The 25724-nt window shown below is 36.8% G+C and overlaps 2 protein-coding genes and 1 long non-coding RNA gene across 5 annotated transcripts in view; 1 reads left to right on the forward strand and 2 right to left on the reverse strand.

Annotated features, from left to right (window-relative positions):
• Nucleotides 1-2534, forward strand: part of LOC139974576 (exosome RNA helicase MTR4-like) — a 26422-nt gene extending 23888 nt beyond the window's left edge. The window contains exon 23 of the mRNA XM_071981827.1: nucleotides 188-2534. Coding sequence (XP_071837928.1) covers nucleotides 188-240 — 53 coding nt within the window. The 3' untranslated portion in view covers nucleotides 241-2534. The remainder of the gene's footprint in view (nucleotides 1-187) is intronic.
• On the reverse strand, nucleotides 628-4452 carry LOC139974584 (uncharacterized). The gene is made up of 2 exons (XR_011795516.1): nucleotides 2171-4452; nucleotides 628-1914 (listed from the first exon to the last, which is right to left on the reverse strand). It is a non-coding gene; the product is annotated as an uncharacterized lncRNA (long non-coding RNA).
• Nucleotides 4453-4557: 105 nt separating this feature from the next.
• Nucleotides 4558-25724, reverse strand: part of LOC139974591 (uncharacterized) — a 31639-nt gene continuing 10472 nt past the window's right edge. For 2 of the 3 annotated variants that reach the window (XM_071981840.1, XM_071981841.1), the window contains 16 exons: nucleotides 25595-25712; nucleotides 24350-24428; nucleotides 21988-22134; nucleotides 21390-21453; nucleotides 20640-20714; nucleotides 20057-20201; nucleotides 19443-19645; nucleotides 18869-19054; nucleotides 17971-18076; nucleotides 17421-17524; nucleotides 17024-17170; nucleotides 16236-16370; nucleotides 14340-14480; nucleotides 10453-12936; nucleotides 9717-9891; nucleotides 4558-7826 (listed from right to left, as the gene is read on the reverse strand). In XM_071981840.1, coding sequence (XP_071837941.1) covers nucleotides 7621-7826; nucleotides 9717-9891; nucleotides 10453-12936; nucleotides 14340-14480; nucleotides 16236-16370; nucleotides 17024-17170; nucleotides 17421-17524; nucleotides 17971-18076; nucleotides 18869-19054; nucleotides 19443-19645; nucleotides 20057-20201; nucleotides 20640-20714; nucleotides 21390-21453; nucleotides 21988-22134; nucleotides 24350-24428; nucleotides 25595-25712 — 4515 coding nt within the window. In that variant the 3' untranslated portion in view covers nucleotides 4558-7620. Of the gene's footprint in view, nucleotides 7827-8837; nucleotides 9042-9716; nucleotides 9892-10452; nucleotides 12937-14339; nucleotides 14481-16235; nucleotides 16371-17023; nucleotides 17171-17420; nucleotides 17525-17970; nucleotides 18077-18868; nucleotides 19055-19442; nucleotides 19646-20056; nucleotides 20202-20639; nucleotides 20715-21389; nucleotides 21454-21987; nucleotides 22135-24349; nucleotides 24429-25594; nucleotides 25713-25724 lie in introns of those variants that run through there. The other variant, XM_071981842.1, reaches the window with a different exon arrangement.

Genomic DNA, 25724 nt, shown 5'->3' on the forward strand with positions numbered 1-25724 from the left:
AGTCTGATGTCCTAAACTTTTATAGGTTAACTTTCTGCTCTTCCATAGTTATTCTGAAGATCACCAAGATTTGAGTTTGAAACAAAATGTGGAAATCTGTTACTTTTATATATATTTTATTGGCAGTAGATATTGAAATCCTCCCAGTGATGCAAGTCAGACAATAAATTGTTTGTTTCGTTTTCAGGGATCACAAAGATAAAGAGAGACATCATTTTTGCAGCTAGTTTGTACCTCTAGTGAAACATCCAAAGGTTGAATGTCAGCAGTTGGGGTCCTACAAACGTCAGGTACTGTATGATTCTTACAGATTTCATTGGTTGTAGCAATCTCTGAATGGGATATGAAGAAATGTCGAGGACAGAGGGGCCAGTTTCAGATAGCTGCATTCAGCAAACATGTTGGACAAGTTGGATGTCAAGGTACAACGCTCGAAACTTTCATTGCTGTCGCCCCAGGAGAGGACTGATGTCGGAAAGGTGTTACTTTATTTGGACCTTTCTAACCATGATAAACACTACATCAACTCAGCAGAATATGGTTGACTTATGGTCTAATGATGGTTGCAGGTCATATTATGTACAGGTATATTTTGTGATACAAGCTGTTGCTAACATCATAGGTATGTTGAACTAGATAGGCATAGATAGGTTAACCTGAATTAAAGTGTAAATTTAAAGGGGGAGGGGGGTGGCTATGTGAAGTTACTAGGCAATTGAGGTCAATGTGAACTAAACAGCATAAAGGGATCAATGTGGATTTAACAGGGACAGGAGTTGAACATGTGAACAAACCAAAGAAAAGGGGGTTTATGTTAAGTAAATAAGCAATGGGGGGGGGGGCTGGATCTGAACTATAGAAGGAAAGGGTGTCAATGTGAAAAAATAGGCCAAGGTAATCACTGTGAACTAAATAGTAAGGGTTTGATGTGAACAAAATAGGCAAATACATAGATCTTAACCTATGCACCTTATACATCTATATATATACCATGGTGTAGTCAGCAAAATATCTGCTTCTGAATAATTTTTATAGATGTCTTCTTTCTATCACATTTCTCACCTTAAACAATACTAGTGTCTACCCAAATCTCCAAAATGGACTGCTCACAGGTTCATAATCAGGGAATAAAAACTTGTATTTCATAGCAACATGGTCAAATCACCGGTTCAAGATGTACACGATATTGCATAGCAACATGCCTATGCAAAATGGTCAGATCACTAAACCGGTTTCAAGATGTATATGGTACTGAACAGCAGCATGCCTATGCAAAACGGTCAAATCACTAAACCAGTTTCAAGATGTATATGGTACTGAACTGCAACATGCCTATGCAAAATGGTCAAGTTTCTAAACTGGTTCAAGATGTATATGGTACTGCACAGCAGCATGCCTATGCAAAACGGTCAAATCACTAAACCAGTTTCAAGATGTATATGGTACTGAACAGCAGCATGCCTATGCAAAACGGTCAAATCACTAAACCAGTTTCAAGATGTATATGGTACTGAACTGCAACATGCCTATGCAAAATGGTCAAGTTTCTAAACTGGTTCAAGATGTATATGGTACTGCACAGCAGCATGCCTATGCAAAACGGTCAAATCACTAAACCAGTTTCAAGATGTATATGGTACTGAACAGCAGCATGCCTATGCAAAACGGTCAAATCACTAAACCAGTTTCAAGATGTATATGGTACTGAACTGCAACATGCCTATGCAAAATGGTCAAGTTTCTAAACTGGTTCAAGATGTATATGGTACTGCACAGCAGCATGCCTATGCAAAACGGTCAAATCACTAAACCAGTTTCAAGATGTATATGGTACTGAACTGCAACATGCCTATGCAAAACGGTCAAATCACTAAACCAGTTTCAAGATGTATATGGTACTGAACTGCAACATGCCTATGCAAAATGGTCAAGTTTCTAAACTGGTTCAAGATGTATATGGTACTGAACAGCAGCATGCCTATGCAAAATGGTCAAGTAACTAAACTGGTTCAAGATGTATATGGTACTGCACAGCAACATGCCTATGCAAAATGGTCAAGTAACTAAACTGGTTCAAGATGTATATGGTACTGCACAGCAGCATGCCTATGCAAAATGGTCAAGTTACTAAACTGGTTCAAGATGTATATGGTACTGCAAAGCAGCATGCCTATGCAAAATGGTCAAGTTACTAAACCGGTTCAAGATGTATAAAAGCCCTTTTTGCATACATGAATCATAACATTTTATAATAGACAAAATTCACAGCTTTCAAAACTGCTGCTTAACATTAAAATTATGACGCCAAAGTATGCCCCGAACATGTCAAGTGCTTGTTCCTTTTCTTTTAACTGTGACTCGGATCTTTCTCTGCAAACCCTTCTGATGATGTGATCGGACTGTGTCGCTTTAAAGTGGATGGCCGTGTTATCATTAAGAGATCTTGACAGACTCACTCGAATGGTAAAGATGCTATTGTCTTATATTTGGCATTGTAACATATATGAAGACCAATAGATAAAAAGTGTTCACATTGTCATGTAGTTTCTTCTTCATCTCTCTCCATATTTACATTGCTTTTGACCAACTTAAATTTTTTAATTTCTACATATTAAATGATCAATTTTACAGATAAACATACAGATTTCTAAAGCAGTTAAATTATACCAATTTTACCAAATATAGCATTAAATGTACAATAAATTAAACAAGAGAAGGAAAACAAACATTTTCTAATAATTTTACTGTACCAAAAGAAATTGAATTTCATATACCTGAAGATTCTTGTTGTGCTATGAATATAATATGTAACCAAGATCTGTTTTCTAATTATGCAAGCAAATTTAAAACCTTTTCAGATCATATTTCATTAATGTAATCTTTATTAAATTATATCCTCTTTATCAAATCTATGAGGACATTTTTTGCTCAGCACACAAAAAAACACGTAAAAACATAAACTCAACGTAAAAACGATTACAGAGTTTAGGTGGTAAGGCATCCACAAACTGACTTTATAATCTATAATATTGGCTCCACACAAATATATATATAAGCTTGCATAACTGTCACCAATTAACTGACTGACTCATTGTCTTGTGCAAAATAATAAGTAATTTGAAAAATGTACTCATATATAAAAAAAAAAACCTGAAAGTAGCAGTCCAATAGTATGGAGGGATTTTTGAAAGCAGCTACGAAATATTCTGTTCAATTTGAATTATGGATCCGCTCTGAAAAAAGACCATTAAAAACGGTCTCAACAGTTTTGAGGCATTCTGAGAAAAATTTACTTAATTTCACTGGCACGGACGGGAAGGTCTCTCACAAAGAATATTAATAACATTTGGCAACTTTCATATGCAATTCAAAATACATTGACACGAAAACATTGTGAATACTGACATTTGTTTCGAGAAAATCTTGCAGAATTTGATGGATTGCCGAAAAACTGCTACATAAATATTTAATTTATTAATGCCAATTATGAAGGGAAGGAATACTTTGCATATTAACCTGCCAGCCTCTTGATGGTATCCATTCAAAAATTTTTGCTTATCGTAAATAAACAAATGTTTATCCTATAACCACCCTGTGAAATTATCTTAACATTATGAATACAGACATATTATACTGACATATTTGCTTATCACAAATGAGAATAAGTTTATCCTACAACCACCCTGTGAAATGCCTCTAAAAAAAGCAATGTATGATAAAATACAAAGGAAATAATGCTGTGGAACATTATCATTGATCATTGATACAAATGTAAAAAAAAAAAGTTTACTTATCCAAAATATTCAAAGGAATTCTTGTTTTCTTTGGTCATACTTGTACCCCTTTAACATGTAAAAAAATTCTGAAAAGAATTTAGAAAATATCTCAATTCATCTATTTAGTACTACAGTTAAGTAAAGCTTTAATTTTGTAATTATGGATACCTCATTAATACTATTGTTAATAAACAAAACATTCTTGTGAACACACATTTAAACCTCCGAACATTCAAAAACTATTCTTCTTTTACGTTACCACAAAAGAACTAAAGCCTCTTTCTTCTTTCTATGATCTACTTATTTATAAGCTAAGCAGTTACAAGGCAATTCAAGACCAAAGACATCTCCCTAACAGCCATAGCAACCATACTTTATACTAACAAGCCATAGCAACCATACTATATACTAACAGCCATAGCAACCATACTATATACAAATAAAAAAGAAATCTGCTTCAAAAGTGAAAAATCAAGGTGTCTTTTGAAAGATCGTATGAAATATCTGTTACCTAAAAAGTTATAAAGTTTCCGATGGATACATAGTTACCTTTGGTAGATTATTACCTATAAGAATACCTACACACACAAATATATATAGATATCCTACTCATTACGTTTTCAATTATATATGTATATATATATATATATATGTATATATATATATATATATGTATATATATATATATATATATATGTTTATATATATATATATATATATATATATATATGTTTATATGTATATTTATATATGTATATATATATGTATATATATATATATATATACATATATATATATATATGTATATATGTGTGTGTGTTGTACATAAAGTTCAGTAAAAGCAGTATATAGTGCTGAATATAAATGGTGCAGAGCTATACAGATATGTATAAAGACTAGTATAATGACTAGTATAATGACTGCCAAAATCCATATAACACAAAATCATACTATTACTTCTAACAGAGGTTTATATGATTTAGCCATCAAAGGAAGAATCTGGGCAAATATATGTAGCACCTTTATCTTGTGACGTGAGGACAGGACAAAAGGGGGATCAATTTGACATCAGTGGCTTTACCCCTTTAGGCTAATTGAAATACTGTGAGTGGTTGTTTCAGCAGTTTTTGACTACATTTTTCGTTGACATAAAGTAAAAAACATGCTGAGCTGGCCACAGTTTGTCTAATCCTGTGACATATTTTTCAACATTTCTTTGGCTGTTTTTCCAATATCTTACACTTCCAGGCAAGTTATTCATAATTTTTTTAACAATCTTTATGATCAGCTTTCAAGGTGATAAAAACTGATCAAGTTTAGGTCCTTCACTGAATTTTGTTACCATCCAGCAATGCATCATTTTGCTAGACTTTTATAATCCATATTTGGTTCCTGCTAATTTGTTACTCACATTCATTGCCTTCTGATTTTCTGATTTCTGATCAACTCAGCAGATAATTTATCCAGTATTGCATACTAGCCAAATGATATGAAAAAGTATCAATTGCTATGCAGACCGTGCACAGGAACCATATAAGAAATACAACTTCTAGAGCCTTCAAAACTGCTGAACAAAATTTGAACACTAAAATTATTCCCTGGAAAATAGCAAAGAATTATTCCTTAATCAAATGATCATAAAGTTTAAAGGCACCATTGTATGAAAGCCAAAAATCTTTTCTTTTTACAAACTATTCTTTATATTCTTAACATGCTGATAATAGTATAGCGGAAAAGTGTTGTCATTCTGACCGACGTTTGCATTTTTTTTCTCTTTGGAGTAACGAGTGTTTGACGAGTACTTCTCTAAAAGTCGGAATGATGTTGAAATGCAATCTGCACTGAAAACATTTGCATTTAGCGAATATGCCATATATTCAATTCAATGCCACGTTTTTAGAGGCTTTCAAGGAATATTGTTGTCAATTTCAGAGAAAACATGAGGAAAGGCACTGTATCACTATTGTTAAAGAAATATATATCATATTTGCATAAATGTAAATCATCCAACAATTCAATCATGGGGATTCCCCTTTTGAAGACTTTCGTGCCCCCCTCAGGGCTTCAGGGGCTTAAGGGAGAAGCCAAGCACTCAGATTTTCCATCGTTAATTACCGATTAGATTTCTTTTCGCGTCATTCATGCAACCTTAAAGCAAGGCCAACTTGGTTTTGTTAGGACCCATTCTAAACCAGGCAACAAATTTTCTCAAAGATCAAAACTGAACCTCTTATAATTATATCTTAATTTCACTTTTAAAACACCAATTGATAAGTAATTATAATTCTGCAAAAGCAATATATGAAGTAATTGGTAAGAACTTTGAAATTGAAGAAATAAACAAAATAGTAATCATCTGATCTTGAAACAAATAGTTTTCAAGTTTTTATGACTGAATAAATTTTGTTGAACTTTTATACTGATTTGTAGGATTCTTATTCACTTGTAGGAATGCTAGATGTGAGGAAGAGATCAAGGATGACTTTATATGAAAAAAATTCCAGACTTCCAGTTGTCCAATTATCATTACCATTTCATATTAAATGTTAAGCCAATGAGGAGGGGGCTATTTATAAATTGGACTGTATAGTAAAGACTGAATATTTCTAAAATATTGCTGAGAAGATCCGTGAATGATCAAAAAAAAAAAAATGTCTTGTATAATCCTAGAGTGCCACAACTTCTTCCTTTTTCTAAGGTATTTAAAAAAAATATTTTTAATTCTCAAAACTTTTTTTTGGGCACATTTCAATGAATTTCAAGAAGTTCCTGGACAATATGAGAGACTTAAAGATGAGGATGTATTATAAACCAAGGTAGTTATCAATTCAATGAATACCATAAATAATATGTGTGCGATATAATACTGGAATGGAATCGACTGTGAACTGTGGAATTAGAGGTAAATTGGAATTAGTATGTCTTGTAACTGTAATAGAGAGAGATAGCAACTGGCCTAAAAACCTGGAAATGTAGTGGTGTAAATAATTAAGAAAAAACATTACAGTTACAAGTATTGTCTTTGTCAGACATGGGATACATCATACAACATGATTTTAAACTGGTTTGAAGGGTTTCAAGGTAATTTTGAGTTGATAGTACAAACTAATGCATTCACAACTTGTTGAGTGTAATAACATAAGCCTCTGAATTGGAAGTATCTGAGAATACTTTGCGGCCTCTGAAAATAGGCTTTTTTCTTCTCCTGAATAAGTACGAGTTTTCTACATCACTTTGAATCCATGCATATGATCATTTCTATATTAGATGTTTACTGTCAAGATAAACATAAAGTGATTTATAAGTTCCTTTACTTTTTGTCATTTGTGAATAAAAACTTGGCCAAACTATTTACTGGCGCAGGAAACTGCTTTCATATCCACGGATTCCTGAAATGCTTTAAGAGGTACAAATTGAAGGCATAGCACCATAAAATTAAATATACCCTCAGGCTATTATCATCTATCATCTGACTATCATTATCTGACTATTATTGTATGACCATCTGACTATCATAATCTGACTAGAATCATCTATCATCTGACTATCATCATCTGACCATCATCACTTATCATCTAACTATCATCATCTATCATCTGACTATCATTGTATGACCATCATCATCTGACTATCATCATCTGACTATCATCACCTATCATCATCTGACTCATCGTCTGACTATCATCATCTATCATCGGACTATCATTATCCGACTATCATCGTATGACCATCATCATCTGACTATCATCACCTATCATCATCTGACCATCATCACCTATCATCATCTGACTATCATGATCTATCATCTGACTATCATCATCTGACTATCATCATCTGACTATGGTCATAGCCATTGTCCCCTGTTGCCATCTGGTGCTGTTCTTTTCTGAGCTACGGGAGGAGGATGATATGATGACAGAGGTGGTGGTTCCCTTCTGACATGAGTCAGATACTGTGTGGTACCCTTTACAGCATAAGGTGTTGGTGGGGCTGGTAAATGTCTGGGACAGCTGCCCGTTGTTGAACTGCCTGAACTACCGGGAGGAGTGACTGAGGAAAAACAAATAATAAACAGGATGGTTAGTGATTATATTTCTTTTTCAATTACTGTGTTGTTTCCTTTTCGTATCGGACTCTTAAATTAAACTTACAAATTTAACTTAAAAATTCCCAGTTGGCAACATTTTCATGAAAAGAGGGGCTTCTCAAATTAAGTAATAACAATGAGTGACAGTAAGTTCACATTTTCCTCCCATGCCCCATCATCAACAATACAACCTTTCTCTAATCCTCCCTTCATGTTGAGCTGTGAAGGATTGTCATATATACCATTTAGATAAACATTCTAAACAGGCTTTAACTTTGTTGTAGCCACAAACTCTATCGCAAAACAAACAAGAGAATTGCAAGGCATAAGCCTACCACTGACGTAAGACAATAATTCATTGGTGACTGCCGTGACTGACATTACATTATCGTAACAAATCAGGAATTTTTGCTAGTCTTTCTGGAAACAATAAATCACACAGGCAATCTAAGTTTACTACCAAACTGATTTGTTGTTAGTGTCAACTGGAAAAATGCCTGCAAGGACTATACACATGAGAGGATGAGACAGAACAAGAAATCACAAATATAGGTAGACAATACGGATTTTATGTGATTAAAAGCTGTTAAAGCAAGCAGCTACTATAAAAATTACGTACTGCAATCCAGAATTTAAATGGCGGCAAAAATGCCTTGGAAATTAAACTTGGAATAACAATTTTCTTCCATTATGAGAGCAAATATTTAAATATATATATAGGTTGGTTGGTTGGTTGGTTGGCATCTATCTTGGCGCAGAGTGCTCTATGCCCGGTGGACAGAGCGGAATATATGTTGAGACTAGTTGTGGAACACTAGTAGTTGTTACTCAGAGTTTCACGCGTTGAGCGATCATCAGACAATTCTCTCAGACAAGAGTTGTCTGATGATCGCTCAACGGGTGAAACTCTGAGTAAAAACTACTAGTGTTCCACTAGTCTCAACCTATATATATATTTATATATATATATTTATGGTTATATGTTTATAAGTATACATATATTTGTTATTCCTGATACTTATTTAATATCATGTTAGAAATACAGAGGTATAACGTCAGCTACACGATTGGTTATTTAGTATTGCATAACAACTGGCGGTTGGGATACACAGAAGCCATGCGGTGTAGTGTATACCTTTGAATTTTTAACTGGTCAATAAGGGACAGTGAGATTCACTCTGGAGAAATAAATAAAGCAACAGACCAAATATGGTTGAGAAATTAAACAGAAAATAGAAGGTACAACTACAGGGAGAAATTTCATGAAATATAAAAATAACAAACTATAATTGAACTTTTACAGACAAAAGTATGAAATTGTTTACTTATTGAGAACCATGAACTGTTAGCACCTAGTGCTGCACCTGCTCCCAACCGTATGAAACCAGATAAATACAAGTCACGGAAAAGATGACGGTAGTTTCCCATTCTTTGTGTTATAATGGGAAAACTAGGACACTCATTGACTTGTTTGTTTTTAATGCAACAAACAAACAGAGACTTTATTAAGGCTACAGGGTGTGGGCAAGGGGAGAGAGATGGTGATCGTTTTGGCATCAGAGCCTTCAGACTATGATATGTTAGTATCAGGAAAAAAAGTCAAAACACACTACCAATTGTAAGACATCAAGAGGAGGGAAAAATGAAATTTACTGATGTATGGGGATGATAATGAAGAGAGGGTTACCAAGACAAAGCAGACAACCTTGTTCTGTTTCACGTACACACTAACATGCAGAGCTGATTACTGGTTACAGCAGCAGTGACCACCTTCAAAGGTTCATCACTACAACGTGACAGTAATAATACATTCACTCAAAACATCGATTGGACTCGTCTGAAGATATACTCACCTCTTCGAACATCCTCCCCATCTTTCCCAATCTGCGAGACTGACGCGGGAACCGGTAGTGACCTCCTCATGACATATGGCGGCATCGGGTAGCTGTTGCTGATGGCCTTGTGGTACGAGGGCGGGGAAGGAGAGGGGCCTGACGAGTGAAAGACATCATCCGATTCATCAGGATTCTGAAATGGAATCAATATAATCAAACTTACGATCAAAACCCCCCTAATAGAAGATCAAGTGAAAATAACACATAACTAATTAGTGCACGGCTACCCTGGTAAGAGTATATTTATGTGGTGTGTACGTGTGAATGACAAACGGTACACACAGTAATCTCTTGCAGTCTTTCCCATTTCTGCTGACTTTTAAACAGGCCTGATAAGGGGTTGGAGAGGGGCGAGGGGGGATCAAGGGGATACAGTGGTCCAGGTTAAATGAAGGTCCCAAGAAAAGATGAGATGAAGAATAGTGTATTTCTCATTTTCATAACGTACTTGGGGCACCTGGTTACATTCTTGTCCAAGGAGATTGGCCTGTGCTCTCAACACAACTGAACACAAAGAACACACTTCTACCATAAGTCCTCCAGTGTGAGGATATAATGCAGAATTAGAAGCAACATATGCCTATTTGCACTGCAGGCATATGAGTTATTTATTACATTGCCTGGTTATGTCTATCCTCCTTTATCACGTCATTGTCTGTCAATTTCCTAACCAAGCTCTCTGTTTTGTACTTACTTGGCCCGATCTCTTCTGTAGATGATCCATCAAGTGATTCCTCCAGTTCTGTTCGTTGATATCTCTCGACGTCGGCAGCTTCTTCGTCCGTGGTGTTGAGGAGGTCGGTATGATGTCACGCTGCTCCACAGTTTGCACAAGGTTGGAGTTATTCCGGTTAACCTGCCGGTTACCCTCCCGCCCTCTCTGCTGTTGAGAAGAAGACATCCCATCCGGATCCGACCAATCGTGACCGTAGCTTCTATTTTTGTTGATGTCCGTCGAATAATGTCCGTCTGGTTTGTCGTCACCGTCACGAACCCAACTAGGAACAGCCCACTGGACACCCGCGTCCAAACTGTCTCCACCTCCGTTGAAGTGTTGCGGCTTCGCAGTCGTACCGGCTTCCGTCCTCTCGTTCTGCGATACGGCAAATGGCTGTTCCGTTGGGTTCCTTTGGTTACCCTGTGACATTACAGAGACACCGGTGGATCTTGGAGATGAGAATGGACGGCTGGATGAAAGACTGCTGACAGTTTGGTTGTATGGAGTGGAATAATGAGATGGATGTAGCCTTCCTAACTGGGAACCTGATGCTGGCTCTGTTTGCAGTTTGGTGGCACGATCAAATTTTTCTTCCATTTCTAAGAATTCGGGTGGAACGTCTACAGCTCTCTCCTTATAAGGAAGATTGTTAGCTCCATTTATCTTGCCGGAAGAATTTGAGTACTCACCACCCCCTTCTGTGAATGTCTGCTCAGAAATATCGGTATTGTTTCCAGTATGGAGTGATGAAGACCTCTGTGAGGCCTCTTGTAATGTACTGACGTCCTCATAACTTCTCCTCTCTGTTACCTCTGACGAGTACGTTCTATTTGGAAGGGGTGCTTTAGAAGGGTGAGAATTAACGGACCTATTATCCACCCCCGACTGAGAACTGGACAGTCTACTGATCTGTTGATTACCACGGACTAAAGACTGATTCTCTGACGAAAACCTCAAATGTCTCCTGGCTCCCTTGACACCTTCGCTCTCATCCATCGAGGATGGCGGTTGTTGGTACGAGATGGAAGGTGTGTTGGAGAAGGTCCTCTCCTGCTGGTGGGATAGGAAACTTCCAGCTGCGGAGAGAAGGTGACCACTGACTCGTCTCAACTGGTCGGAATACTCCCCCGATGCTGGAATGCTGGCGCTTCCGGTGTCCGGCCGATGTCGCGATGGACTCTGCCTGGGATCCCAAGGCTTAGACATGGGACTATTTTTCACATACCCCTGCTGGCTGGTATCAGCCTGCAGCACCTGATCCCTTAAGCTCAAGTCCCTTTGGTGAGATTTAGAAAGGTCACCACCGACACTAGGGTTATTGTTCCTCCCAGGAGTAGACGTTGGATGTTGACTTTGCCATCTGACCTCCTTCCCTGAATCATAACTTCTAGGCACATTGACCCTACTGGTGGCTTCTGTTTTGACATTGTATCGCCACTCTTGACTTCCTGTCCTCTGTTGTACGTCTTCTACCCTATCCCTACCCATCCCCTCCCTACCACCCATGCTCTCCTCACCCCCTGTTCTCATAGCCACCTCATTGCTTCCTTGACGATCTGAGCTGTAACCTGAGTTTGATTTGCGACCAGGTTGTGGTACCATCTGTCCACTGTTTCTCAGGTTACCCCTTGTCTGACTCCCTCTTTGACCCATGTTCTCACCGTGAGACGAGTTCCCCCCGCTGCGCCCTGGTGTGTTACCCTGTCTGTACCGCATCTGGTACAGTCTCTCAAGTTCAGGGTCGGTTACATAACCAGAAGGAGTCTGCGGAATGGATATACCCGAGTCCCTCCCTTGCTGATGCACCACGTGGTGTTGGACTGCTGGTGCGACGTGGCTGTCCTTCCGTTCGTCGTAATCTTTGACACCTGTCGTCGCGGTGTCCCTACCTGCTGGACCACTCAGGGTCCGTCGCTTGGAGCCAGGACTGCCCGTATGCGACTTTGGAGTTCCAGGCAGAGACCTCCCTGTTCTATGTCGTAAGTTTCCATTCATACGACGGCTAGTGGATGGCGCATCGGGCGTGTGGCCCGATGGTGTCACACGACTATTATGCAACCTAGACTCTTGCATGGGTGTAGACTGGGGAGTCTCACTTTTATGTGGAAGATAACCATTTGGCCTTCTATCTCTTAATTGCTCTCTTGAAGTGACTACCATGGGACTTGCTTTAAAATCCATACTTGCACTCCTAGTGACCAGACTGTGCATATAGGGACTCTGCTGAAACACAACATCCGGCATATCTTTCTTTGTGAATAATTCTGTATCTGTCTGATTCTCCCTCTCTGGAGAAGATTCCCTGAGGCTGTTTGTCAATTGCGCCACCTCCCTGTCAGCCTCGTCCATGTGCCGTGCGTGCCGTGAATGCGGCTTCCTCTCTGATCGTGGTGTCCTCACCTTCATTGGATGCGAGTCCAATACTTCACTATCACTGTGAGAGGCTCTCTCTTTAATGATCTAAAGTGATCAATGAAAACAAAAAAAACATAAGGATAGTTAAATGCATATTTTGGTCAATATTAAAGAATTGTCATTTGAGCAGAAAAACCAACTGGTTCATGTTTTAATGCAATTTAAGTGTTTATGTGATGTTTAGTTTTAAAACTAAGCCATGTGTTAACAGTGTTTAGACTAACACCAACCTAACAACATTGACACATCCAATCTAACAACATTGACACATCCAATCTAACAACATTGACACATCCAATCTAACAACATTGATATATTCAATCTAACACTGTTGATATATCCAATCTAACACTGCTAATAAATCAAATCTAACACTGTTGATACATCCAATCTAACAGTTGATACAACCAACCTAACAACATCGACATATGCAATCTAACACTGTTGATACAACTAACCTAACACTGTTGGTACAACCAACCTAACAACATTGATATATCCAACCTAACACTGTTGATACATCCAACTTAACACTAGTAATACATCAAATCTAAAACTGTTGATACAACCAACCTAACAACATTGATATATCCAATCTAATGCTGTTGATATATCCCATCTAACACTGTTGATACAATCTAACAACATTGACACATCCAATCTAACAACATTGATATATTCAATCTAACACTATTGATTTATCCAATCTAACACTGCTAATACATCCAATCTAACACTGTTGATACAACCAACCTAACAACATTGACACATCCAATCTAACAACATTGACACATCCAATCTAACAACATTGACACATCCAATCTAACAACATTGATATATTCAATCTAACACTGTTGATTTATCCAATCTAACACTGCTAATACATCAAATCTAACACTTTTGATACAACCAACCTAACAACATTGACACATCCAATCTAACAACATTGACACATCCAATCTAACAACATTGACAACATTGATATATTCAATCTAACACTATTGATTTATCCAATCTTACACTGCTAATACATCAAATCTAACACTGTTGATACAACCAACCTAACAACATTGACACATCCAATCTAACAACATTGACACATCCAATCTAACAACATTGACACATCCAATCTAACAACATTGACACATCCAATCTAACAACATTGATATATTCAATCAAACACTGTTGGTACATCCAACCTAACACTGTTGATACATCCAATCTAACACTGTTGATACAACCAACCTAACAACATTGACACATCCAATCTAACAACATTGACACATCCAATCTAACAACATTGACACATCCAATCTAACAACATTGATATATTCAATCAAACACTGTTGGTACATCCAACCTACGCTGTTGATACATCCAATCTAACACTGTTGATACAACCAACCTAACAACATTGACATATCCCATATACTTCTACTAATACCTACAATTCTATTGCTCCGTCTCTTCTTGCTCTCCTTCTGATGAGACACTGGTAGTTCCCACTGGACTTGCAAGCTTCCCTTCTCTGCCTTTGATGGAGATAATGACCCTTTGCGTATCCTCGCTTTATCTTTTGCATGTTTCTCCTGTTAATGGAGCAGATGTCAAAGCATTACATCAGAGGAATTAATTAAATTAACTTAAGATACCATTTGCCACTATGCTGAAAATAACAATATAATGCATTGCTGAAATGTTATCTACTCTCAAGTTGCAGAGGCATGATCAACTTTCCCATTCAACCTAAAGTTGACATTGAGTAGAGAGAGAGAGAGTCTATACTAGGCAAACATCATCTGTAGAACATCTGTACAACATTTCTATGGACACAAAGACCTGAAAATGTCCTTTAACGTTGCAATTTGAAGTAAAACATTCTTTCTTTAACTTATGATGTTATGATCTTTGTTGAAGGTAGAAGAGATGGAGATAAGATTCCATCGTAGGCATAGGCCACAAAATCAATGTATGGTCTACCTGTTAGGGAAATGACCTTTAACATTGCATTTTGAAGTGAACATTCTTGGCCATTACTTATGATGTCATGATCTTTGTTGAAGGTTAGAAGAGATGTAGATAAGATTCCATCGTAGGCCTAGGCCACAAAATCAATGTATGGTCTACCTGTTAGGAAAATGACCTTTAACATTGCATTTTGAAGTGAACATTCTTGGCCATTACTTGTGATGTCATGATCTTTGTTGAAGGATAGAAGAGATGGAGATAAGATTCCATTGTTGGCCTAGGCCACAAAATCAATGTATGGTCTACCTGTTAGGGAAATGACCTTTAACATTGCATTTTGAAGTGAACATTCTTGGCCATTACTTATGATGTCATGATCTTTGTTGAAGGTTAGAAGAGATGGAGATAAGATTCCATCATAGGCCTAGGCCACAAAATCAATGTATGGTCTACCTGTTAGGGAAATGACCTTTAACATTGCATTTTGATGTGAACATTCTTGGCCATTACTTGTGATGTCATGATCTTTGTTGAAGGTTAGAAGAGATGGAGATAAGATTCCATCATAGGCCTAGGCCACAAAATCAATGTATGGTCTACCTGTTAGGAAAATGACCTTTAACATTGCATTTTGAAGTGAACATTCTTGGCCATTACTTATGATGTCATGATCTTTGTTGAAGGTTAGAAGAGATGGAGATAAGATTCCATTGTTGGCCTAGGCCACAAAATCAATGTATGGTCTACCTGTTAGGGAAATGACCTTTAACATTGCATTTTGAAGTGAACATTCTTGGCCATTACTTATGATGTCATCATCTTTGTTGAAGGTTAGAAGAGATGGAGATAAGATTCCATCATAGGCCTAGGCCACAAAATCAATGTATGGTCTACCTGTTAGGGAAATGACCTTTAACATTGCATTTTGAAGTGAACATTCTTGGCCATTACTTGTGATGTCATGATCTTTGTTGAAGGTTAGAAGAGATGGAGATAAGATTCCATCATAGGCCTAGGCCACAAAATCAATGTATGGTCTACCTGTTAGGGAAATGACCTTTAACATTGCATTTTGAAGTGAACATTCTTGGCCATTACTTATGATGTCATGATCTTTGTTGAAGGTTAGAAGAGATGGAGATAAGATTCCATCATAGGCCTAGGCCACAAAATCAATGTATGGTCTACCTGTTAGGGAAATGACCTTTAACATTGCATTTTGAAGTGAACATTCTTGGCCATTACTTATGATGTCATGATCTTTGTTGAAGGATAGAAGAGATGGAGAAAAGATTCCATCGTAAGTAAAGGCCAAGAAAGCAATGTTTGGTCTACCTGTTAGGGAAAATGACCTTTAACATTGCAGTTAGACTTACTTTATCAGCTTTGAAGAGAGAGTGTGTGTCACTTATAGTAGAGGATGCTGGAGACCTTGGACGAGAGCTCCTCAAGCTGCCAGCAATGCTACCCTCCTCCTCAGCTAATTCTCTCCTCCCTCTCACTCTGTCCCTCTGAAGATTTAATTCACAAGTGAGAAGATAAGTTTCTTATTTGTAGGACTTGCTGTATATTTGTTGTATTATTGTATGTGTATCGCAGTTTATTGACTTAATCTATTGCTATGGTTTTTTTTTTTTTTTTTTTCTCTTTCGTTTACAACCTGTGTAAGCCGATATTCCGATTGTGTACAATAAATTCAAATTCAATTCAATTCAATTATATATATATATATATATATATATATATATATATATATATATATAAATATATATATATATATAAATATATATATATATATATATAGCTATATAGCAGAATTGTAATGAACCAAATTTAGCAACTACTTATATTATTGTTAAATTAAATTGTTAAATTACACAAGTTTGTCATGTCATGAAATGTAATCAAACTTCAAAATAAAACAGTGCGCACAGTCCTGAGTCTCCTCTTACAAAAACAAAACTCTACATAAAAAAAAAATATATGAAAAGTAAATAAGAGCAATAATAATATGAAAAGCAGTTGAGCGAATGTAGCAAATACTTGAGTGGCTGCAACTGATAGTTAAGCACATCTTCAAGTCATAAAATGTGAGTATTTATCGAGAGGTGCTTCGCATTATGATCACCATAGATCAGCCCAGCGAAACAAAAATTGTCCTAACCTGTCTGAGATGCGGCGATACATCCTCTCTCTTGACTCCAGACGGTACGTGACCGTTGGAAAGCTGAGAATTAGGCCCTCCACGGAACTTGGGACGGTACGTCTCCTTGGGGTACGCTTGCTTCCTGCTTTTAGACTCCAGGACGGTCTGCATAGAAAAGTAAATTTGGAACAAAACAACAACAAAACGGTTGTCAGGAAGGAAGATGGAAAAAAAGACAACAGGAATTTTATTCCTTTTGCTTTGTGAACATCTGATGGAGAACAAAGGAATTGTAAAAATATACAAAGGCATTCATGTCAGAGTAGAAAAAAAAAGCAACTTTTGGAGGTATGATGATCATGCCAGCAAAAGAGTAAAACACTGTTTGTTCTTTACGAGAATGAAATGGACTCACCTCTGGTTCAGACTCGGAGACATCGAAGGCAATCACCATTTTCTGTCTTCTCTGTTGACTCCAAACAGACATGTGGAAGCTCTCGCTGTCACTACCATCATCATCTGACGTCATGACATAAAAAATAAAAAAAATAGACATTCTTATCGAGGAAGCAGGATTTAACAATGACGTCAATCCTGAGATTCAAGCAGGAATGGGTAGCTATTTCGATGAAATTTGACTTATGGTAACTTTTCAACGTGACTCAAGAGGTGAAAATTTTTATATCTTTATAAATAGGACATCAAGGTTACTTCCTGGGTCAATGCGACTCCTACCATTTACTAATCTGGTAGTCCAACCTGGATTATTAAGTATCAAAAGGCTGCCATATGAAACATCACCTCATCCCTTTCATAACATAAAATCAAACATCTCTAAAACAACATGCACAGAAAAGGTAAAAAAAATAAAATAAAAATATGTAAAACTTTTGCAGGAGGAAACAGCCACCAGATTGAAAAGTCAACATTCTGGAAGGGCAGAGGGTTTATTTTCAGTAACTTACCATATTCCATGTCATCAGGAGGAAGCTGAGGTAGGAGGAAGCAGGTCAGAACTCTTTTCCCGCTCTCCTCCCGGATCTCAGACTGCAGCTGAATCAGCGGTTTGGACTGCAGACCAAAAATCAAAATATGAATCAATATTTCTGAGAACAATAACTTGACCATATATCACAAGATTCGGACTGACCAACCAACCATGCTGCAAGTTCTACAGGAAATTTTTTATCGAACCAATGTGCAAAGGAAAAGTCGAAGTTTCCATAACTCTAGAAATGTTAGCCAGTAGCATGATAAGTTACTACATGACTATGAGTTACTCTTATCAGCAAATAAAAGTGATTACTGTTCTTTTTTATGAACATAGTGTTATTGACTCTCATATTTAGCAACATAAAGAAAATCAACCCCAGGGTTCACTCTGAATGTACATTCCTGCTTTTACGTCAGACTAGTGTGATGAAATACCAATACAGTAAGAACATGGACTTTCACGTGCTGTAAAGACGCATACTGCCACCCAACATGGAGATAATTTCATTCCATGTGAACACACTGGCTTGTTATCTGAATAGGGCAACGACTTAGGTCGTCGATGTTTATTCAACCTTTACTCAAAGACATCTGACAATGCTGATGTCCGTTGTCCATTATCAGCAGAGCTACCTGTAATTGCACTGTTTAACTTTAATACTGATCAAAATATCAACATCAGATTTAACTAATTGGCTCGTCAATTAATTTCATGAGTCAATTTGATACCTTGTCCTCATTGCCAGTCATCAGTCGCCTAGGCAACGTACCATCTACAAGACCTTTACCTCCCAAAATTAAAGACCCCTTCTACCTTTAAAGTATCAGTCTGACACCTCTGTTGTCACCATCTAAGAAATATGGGCGTACCTGGTTTTCAGACAACCACAATGCCTGAAGATTCTTCAATTTAGTGAAGTTGTAAGGCAAATATTTGAGCCTGTTATTGCTGAAGTTTGCGACGACTAAACTTGAAATCCTGCCGATCTCATCCGGGAGCCATTCCAAGTAGTTACCTCTGAGGGAGAGTAGACTTATTTTGTTGCAACTACCGAGCTGTCAAAAAAAAAGAAGTAGAACAAGAAAACAAGAATTAAGTTTCCCATGATATCTGTGGTAGGCTACTTGCATTGCAAGGAAACAAAAAAACACCAGATTTTGTTCGAGAAGTGATTGCAATTGACGAAATGAGGACATTTTCTTACAATTTTCCCATCACAAGTCATTTTAGTCCACCGAATCTGCGTGAGTACTAGAGGAAGTTGTCATCAACTTCAAGGTATTGCAATGAAAATTTACACACAATTTGAAGGGTGCAACTAACACTCCATTCGACTTAAATGCTAATATCTTACTAACTATGAGCATCCACATCATTGTGAACACATCTGTGTTATACTACAGATCTACAAAACAAGACAAAACGTTGAAGGAGTAGCCTCACCTCTGCGGGGAGGGTGATCAGCATATTATCGTCGACATTGAGGTGTCTTAACTTTCTCAGTAGACCTACGCTCGGTGGGATGTCCTCCAAGTCGTTGGCGTTGAGAATCAGTTCTTCCAAGGATACCAAGCCACCGATTGAGTAAGGCAAGCTGCTCAGTTGGTTGTTGTCGACCCGTAATGTCGACAGCGTGCTAAGTTCACCTTTGCAAGCAGAGAAAGAATATATGTTCAACAAAATATTGTAAAGCTCTTAGAGTTGTCAGTACTGTAACAGTAGTCACATGACCGTTTTGTTCAATCATATTGTTATGTTGCGATAACTGGTCCATAATGAAAAGTTTAAATTCTGTTGCAATATTTTTCTTATCTATGTCCCTACCAGTTCACCATTCACAGCACAATTCCTTTTGATAAGTTGGGATACATATCATACATATAATATATATATATATACATATATTGACGGAAAAAAGTACCTCCGTCCTAGCTTCTTTATCCAGACTTCATCTTATCTTGTCAAGATTCATGTCAGAGACAAAGAGAACCCTTTGCCCCTGTCTTCTGCCCCCCTCTCCCACCTTCAACACCTACTAATCCAGGGTTACAAATTACCTATACCAACTGGTAATTTCTGAATAAAATTCTTGGACAGATGAATATCTTTGATCCCATCCCATCCTGCGATTGTTGACGGTAGTTCCTCGATTCGGTTTCTGGATGCATCAAAGTAAAACAACTTCCTCAAGCTGCCAATGGACTGGGGAGAGGAATAGACAGAGCAACGCAACGCATAAGTAGACGACAAGTGCTTGGTAAGAACCAGATATAATGCATTCATATCAGCAGGCCTTGGCCTTTATCAAATACAGAGGGATAGTTTCGTGACTTTTCATCAGTGTTCCAGAGGAAGGGTTTGTAACAATAACGTACCATATTCGATGCCATCAATACCTAGGCATATGTGACCCAATCATATGGATGCATGAACGAAAACACAGAAATTCATATACAAGCAGGATAATGTGGACAACGAGTGGAGGTACATGAGCAAACAGGACAACATTGACAAGCACAGTCCAGATTATCTGGACAAACATTAGGAGTATTCTGACAAAAAATTAATAAATACATGGACAATACATGGTGAGGAAAATAGCCCTGGACAAAGAATAGAGAGAAAGTCGGATGAACAAACCTTTGCAATTTTATTGACTTTGTTGGCATCGATCCAGAATTCTTGTAGGCTTGACAGCGAACCTAAGACATCAGGCTGTCAAAATCAAAAGTAAAATCATCAAAGATGAGACACATTGATTAAACATGGATTCTGTAGAAGTAAACTTTGTCACCACGGTACAAACAATGAAATTACTACTCACTGGCTACGTCTATACATATAACAAAGTGTGGGGCTTTAAAACATACATTATACAGAGCAGATAAATAGAAACAAATTTAATAAGTCAAATCTCTGTTTACACATAGTTTGGTACAATGAGGACTTAAAAGAAAAATTGCAATTCCTATAGATTTCCCTTAAGAATAAAAAAGTTGTACAACTATCTTTAAAATAATATCCCTTCATACTTTCGTATCATTTGGATATACAATAATGTAAGCTTTAAACAAAAATAAATTTGTAGTTGTTAATTTATGATATCACATTATCTCAAATGTAATCTTCCAAAAAATAACATCTATTGTGCAATAAAGATGGGAGGAAGCCTGGGGTGAGACCAAATTATGTGTTTCCTATCAAAACCTCTTTTTCATATAATTCCAACAACATTTTTAACATTCTAGTCAAATACCTGGGAGTACTCGAAGTTTGATCAAATGAAAGTGCAGTAGGTTATGGGCAAAACTTCACAAAATACCGCCTCGACTCGACTGCGGGGCCATAACTTGTATCCTTCAAATTAATCATATTGGTGTTTTTACTTACAACTTCCTCGAAGCAGTTCTGACCGAGATCCAACCGTTCCAGACTTGTTAATTTCGCAACAGACCTGAAAACAATAAAAGAAAACATTACTGTGTACAACAATAATGAAAACTGGTTAAAACAGATCAATTTTGCAATCACATTGGGATAGGGCCAAGTAATATGCAGCAGTCTAACTACCATTCACTTTAGTTAGAGCTGTAAGTAATCTTGCTCTAATATCAATGAAGTCATATTTTAACCACCAGGTCGGGTTGGAAGAGGCAATATGGGGTGGCGGGAGGGTGCAGGGGGAGGGGGATTACGAAAGAAGTAACAGACACACAGGCTAATTGTCATTTGGTGCTATACATTTTGAAAAAAACCATCAGTTACTGTATTGATTCAATGCTTTAATTTCTACTGCCTTATAATTCTATTTGCAAAATGATGAAACTCCACTTGAATTTAGCCAATAAATCACTTGAATATCGAGGACCTGCAGTTGATAAATCGAATGTTGATAATTGTACTTTACAATAAATAACAAATCATGAAAACAATATTTCCTGACAATCACTTTTTCAATGTCATCAACGGAGCAACTATTTTGACTTACTTTGGTAGTGATTTGAGGTGATTTTCTCTCAGCTCAAGGACGGTCAGTTTGACCAGACGTCCAAAGTTGGCTGGGAGATAATCTAGCAGCGTATCATTGAGGTAGAGTTGAGTGAGGTTGATGAGTTGGGTGAATCCATCGGGCAGCCTGGAAAAGAAGATGAAGAAAAAAAGTCAAACTTGAGTTGAGTAGTTACATTGCATATAAAAGCATAAATTGATTCTTAACAACATTTCCAGGAAACTTTCCTTAAGGTTTCATAAGATTTTTTTGAAGCTGCCACATATACTGTGCACGCAAAAAACAGAGTGACAATTTTAATTGCATGTAACACGTCCCACACCTGGCCTTACAGTTGTCTATCCCAGACAGATATTTCAGGACTGGCCACTCAGATATAGACGAAGACCCATTAGTAGAAATAAGTTACAAGACCGTGCCTCAGGATTATTGTACACTCCCCTGCAAGTCACATGTTGTTATTGTAGAAATGATTGTCTGTACATAACAAAAGTAAACAAACCCTCAGATTTGAACAAAAGTTGCTTTAACACTCCTTCCACAACCCTTGTTTATTTTAATAAAGCAGTTATAGCCTGAGGGGGCCAGGATGATGTTCGTGAAGGTAAATCACAATCTTCTAAAATATTAGACCTTTTCAACCAGCAATAACTGTATGCCATGGAAATGCAAGCACAAACAACAAACTTTCCTGCACAGACGTGTGAGAAACTGAAAATGACACAGGGGGGGGGGGTTGGGGGGGAGGATATGACAAATAGAATGGTCTAATTCATGTTCTTTTCCTTTATGTGAAAAACAAATATTTTAAGTTGCCAAAAATGTACAGTAAATAAAAGCTTTCTCATTTCTTCAAAATCTGGAATACACACAAGATATACCATTAACAATACTTGATTTCCATCATTGTCCCAGTCCTGACGAAGGCCAAAATGTTAAGTTATTGTTATCATAATATCTAGCTCTGCAATGTGTTAAAAGCATTCCCACATATTACATTTTCTATTTGTATGGTAATGAACAAAAAAACGATTGAATTTGGGTGAATTTCCATGTTTCAAGAATGATTCTTCCTAATAGTGGTGCTGTATTAATATGTACATACATAATGTAATGTCACCTTCTACAGAATGAATGGATATATCTGAAATTGAATTGGTTGACCTCAAAACCAGTTCAAAGTAATATCCTTTGTTTTAATAAACAAGATAACTAAGTACAAAATTAAGTTTTAAAGAATTACATACCTGAGACACTCTTTACATTGAACCTAAACAAGTTAACAGTTGAGCTGATATATGTACAAAGTACATAACACAAAAATGTCATTGGATAGTGATTCATCATATTTTAACTTCTCTTTTGTGAAGAAATCATTGAGATGCCTGCAATCGCAATAGTTACCAGGCTTATTTTCTCTTCATATTCATGAAATCATGAAACTTGCATAATTAATATCAGTCTGTCCTAATTGGCATCGCACAATGTTAGGTACCTACAGTATGGACGTATATATATACTGCTTAACTGCTTGAGCCAAGAATCACAAGTTTGCATTAGAACAAAAGATGTTTCAAGTTTAGTTATGGCAGTAGCACAAATTATAGACCTTATTTACAGTATAGCATGGGAGTCGGCTTCAACAACCAACCCCAGGGCCACAACCACTCTTTCTCAAACTCCTTGATCCCTCCACTCCCTCCCCCAGCCCATGATAAATCTATTTTATAGTGAATCCATCACAAAATCACAGAACGTTGATATCTAGTGTAATGCACACAATGATTCATGAATGATTTCATCTATCAGATAACTCTCATGTGATTTTTTTGATTTACAGCATGGGCCTCACACAGTTTTGTGGCAATCTCATTACTTATGGCAATTACACCAAGAATAATTCCTCACGTAGCAACTTGGATATTAACTGAATGATTTAATGTGACTTAGTGTCATGTCTTCAATGTCATCAATCATTTTGCCCCTCCCCTCCCCCTTTTTTCCCCTCTTTATTTGAAAGTGGATAAACAGTATGAGATTTATGGTGCAAAGAAACACGTTTGATCAAAATTTCACGGAAGTATTTATGGAAGATGTACCTTTTTCATCAGTTAAATTATGTTTTCCTTTAACGGTAATCACTTTTGTTCTACTGGTCATCAACTTTGGGCAATATTGTAAAATGCAATAAATGCGACCAAAACATTGAGTTTATATCAGGCAGTTCTACAGGGGTACTGTACCTCACTGACTTTGAGAGATTCCTGATACATTCAAGGAATTACTGTTTAAACAGTATACCCTATGTAATGTTATCCAACGATGGGCTCGATCATCTTACCTTCCGAGGGGATTAACGCTAACTTCCATTAAATCTAATTCTCTGCACCCCTTGATTGCATCTGGCAGTTCCACTATTCCTGTAAAACCAAAATAGAAACTGTGATTAAATTACAGTATAATTATTTTGTTAGAAAAAAAAATCAATGAAAAAGTTTTCAGAAACAAAAAGTCAGTGCTGATTATGAGGCTAATGGCCTAGGATACTTGGCAATTACTCAATCGGTCTGTTATGATGATGGTGTATATATTGATATCTCCTGAGAGACTTAGAAATGAGTATTATGTTCTGGGCAGTCTATTGTAAAGTCATAGTATCAGGTACACTTTAGTGACATCAAGGTCTCTGATGACAAGTCAGACAAGGAAACGTTTAAGAAAGGTTGAAATGTTCCAAACAAAGTTGAAATAAGATATTGCTTCTCTTTTCAGACACCAGCAAAAATAAAAATCGAGAAAGATTAAAGGGAGAGTTGGGGGGTTGGGGAACCCTGAGTGAATTGTTTACACAGCATGCCAACAAATATACACTAGTAATAGTGGTGTACTAATTTTCTATGGCTGATAATGACACACATACTGTACATGACAAAAACACTGACAAATGCATGCACAGTACACTGTAACATGTACGTATACAGTAGTACAGTATGCACAGTGAATAAACCATCACTACTACTGTATAGTTAAGTATAATACAGTATAGTACCGTATAGTACAATATAGTATATAATATAGTATAGTATATAGTACAGTATAGTATTGTATAAAACAGTATAGTACAATATAGTATAGTATAGTATACAGTAGTATAGTACAGTACAGTATAGTACAATATAGTATATAATATTGTACAGTATAGTATTGTGTAATACAGTATAGTACAATTACAGTATTGTTTATATGGTACAATATAGTATAGTATACAGTAGTATAGTATAATGTAGTATAGTATATAGTAGTATAGTACAGTATAGTACAGTACAATATACAGTAGTATATAATATAGTATAGTATTGTACAGTATAGTATTGTGTAATACAGTATAGTATTGTGTAATACAGTATAGTATTGTGTAATACAGTATAGTATACAGTAGTATAGTATAATATAGTATAGTATTTAGTAGTATAGTACAGTATAGTACAGTATGGTATAACTACTGTACATTATAGCATACAGTAGCTTAGCATAGCATATAGCATAGTACAGTGTGTAAGATTGATTGGTATAACCTTATCATTACCATTTTTACTGATGTCCAATTCCTTGAGGTTGATAAGGCTAGCAATGGCCGGAGGTATTGAGAACAATTCATTGTCACTTGCTCCAAGCTTCTTTAAGTTCTGACAATGGAAGAGTGGCTATTGAAGAAA

The sequence above is a fragment of the Apostichopus japonicus genome, chromosome 2, assembly GCF_037975245.1.
Source record: "Apostichopus japonicus isolate 1M-3 chromosome 2, ASM3797524v1, whole genome shotgun sequence".
NCBI lineage: Eukaryota > Metazoa > Echinodermata > Holothuroidea > Aspidochirotida > Stichopodidae > Apostichopus > Apostichopus japonicus.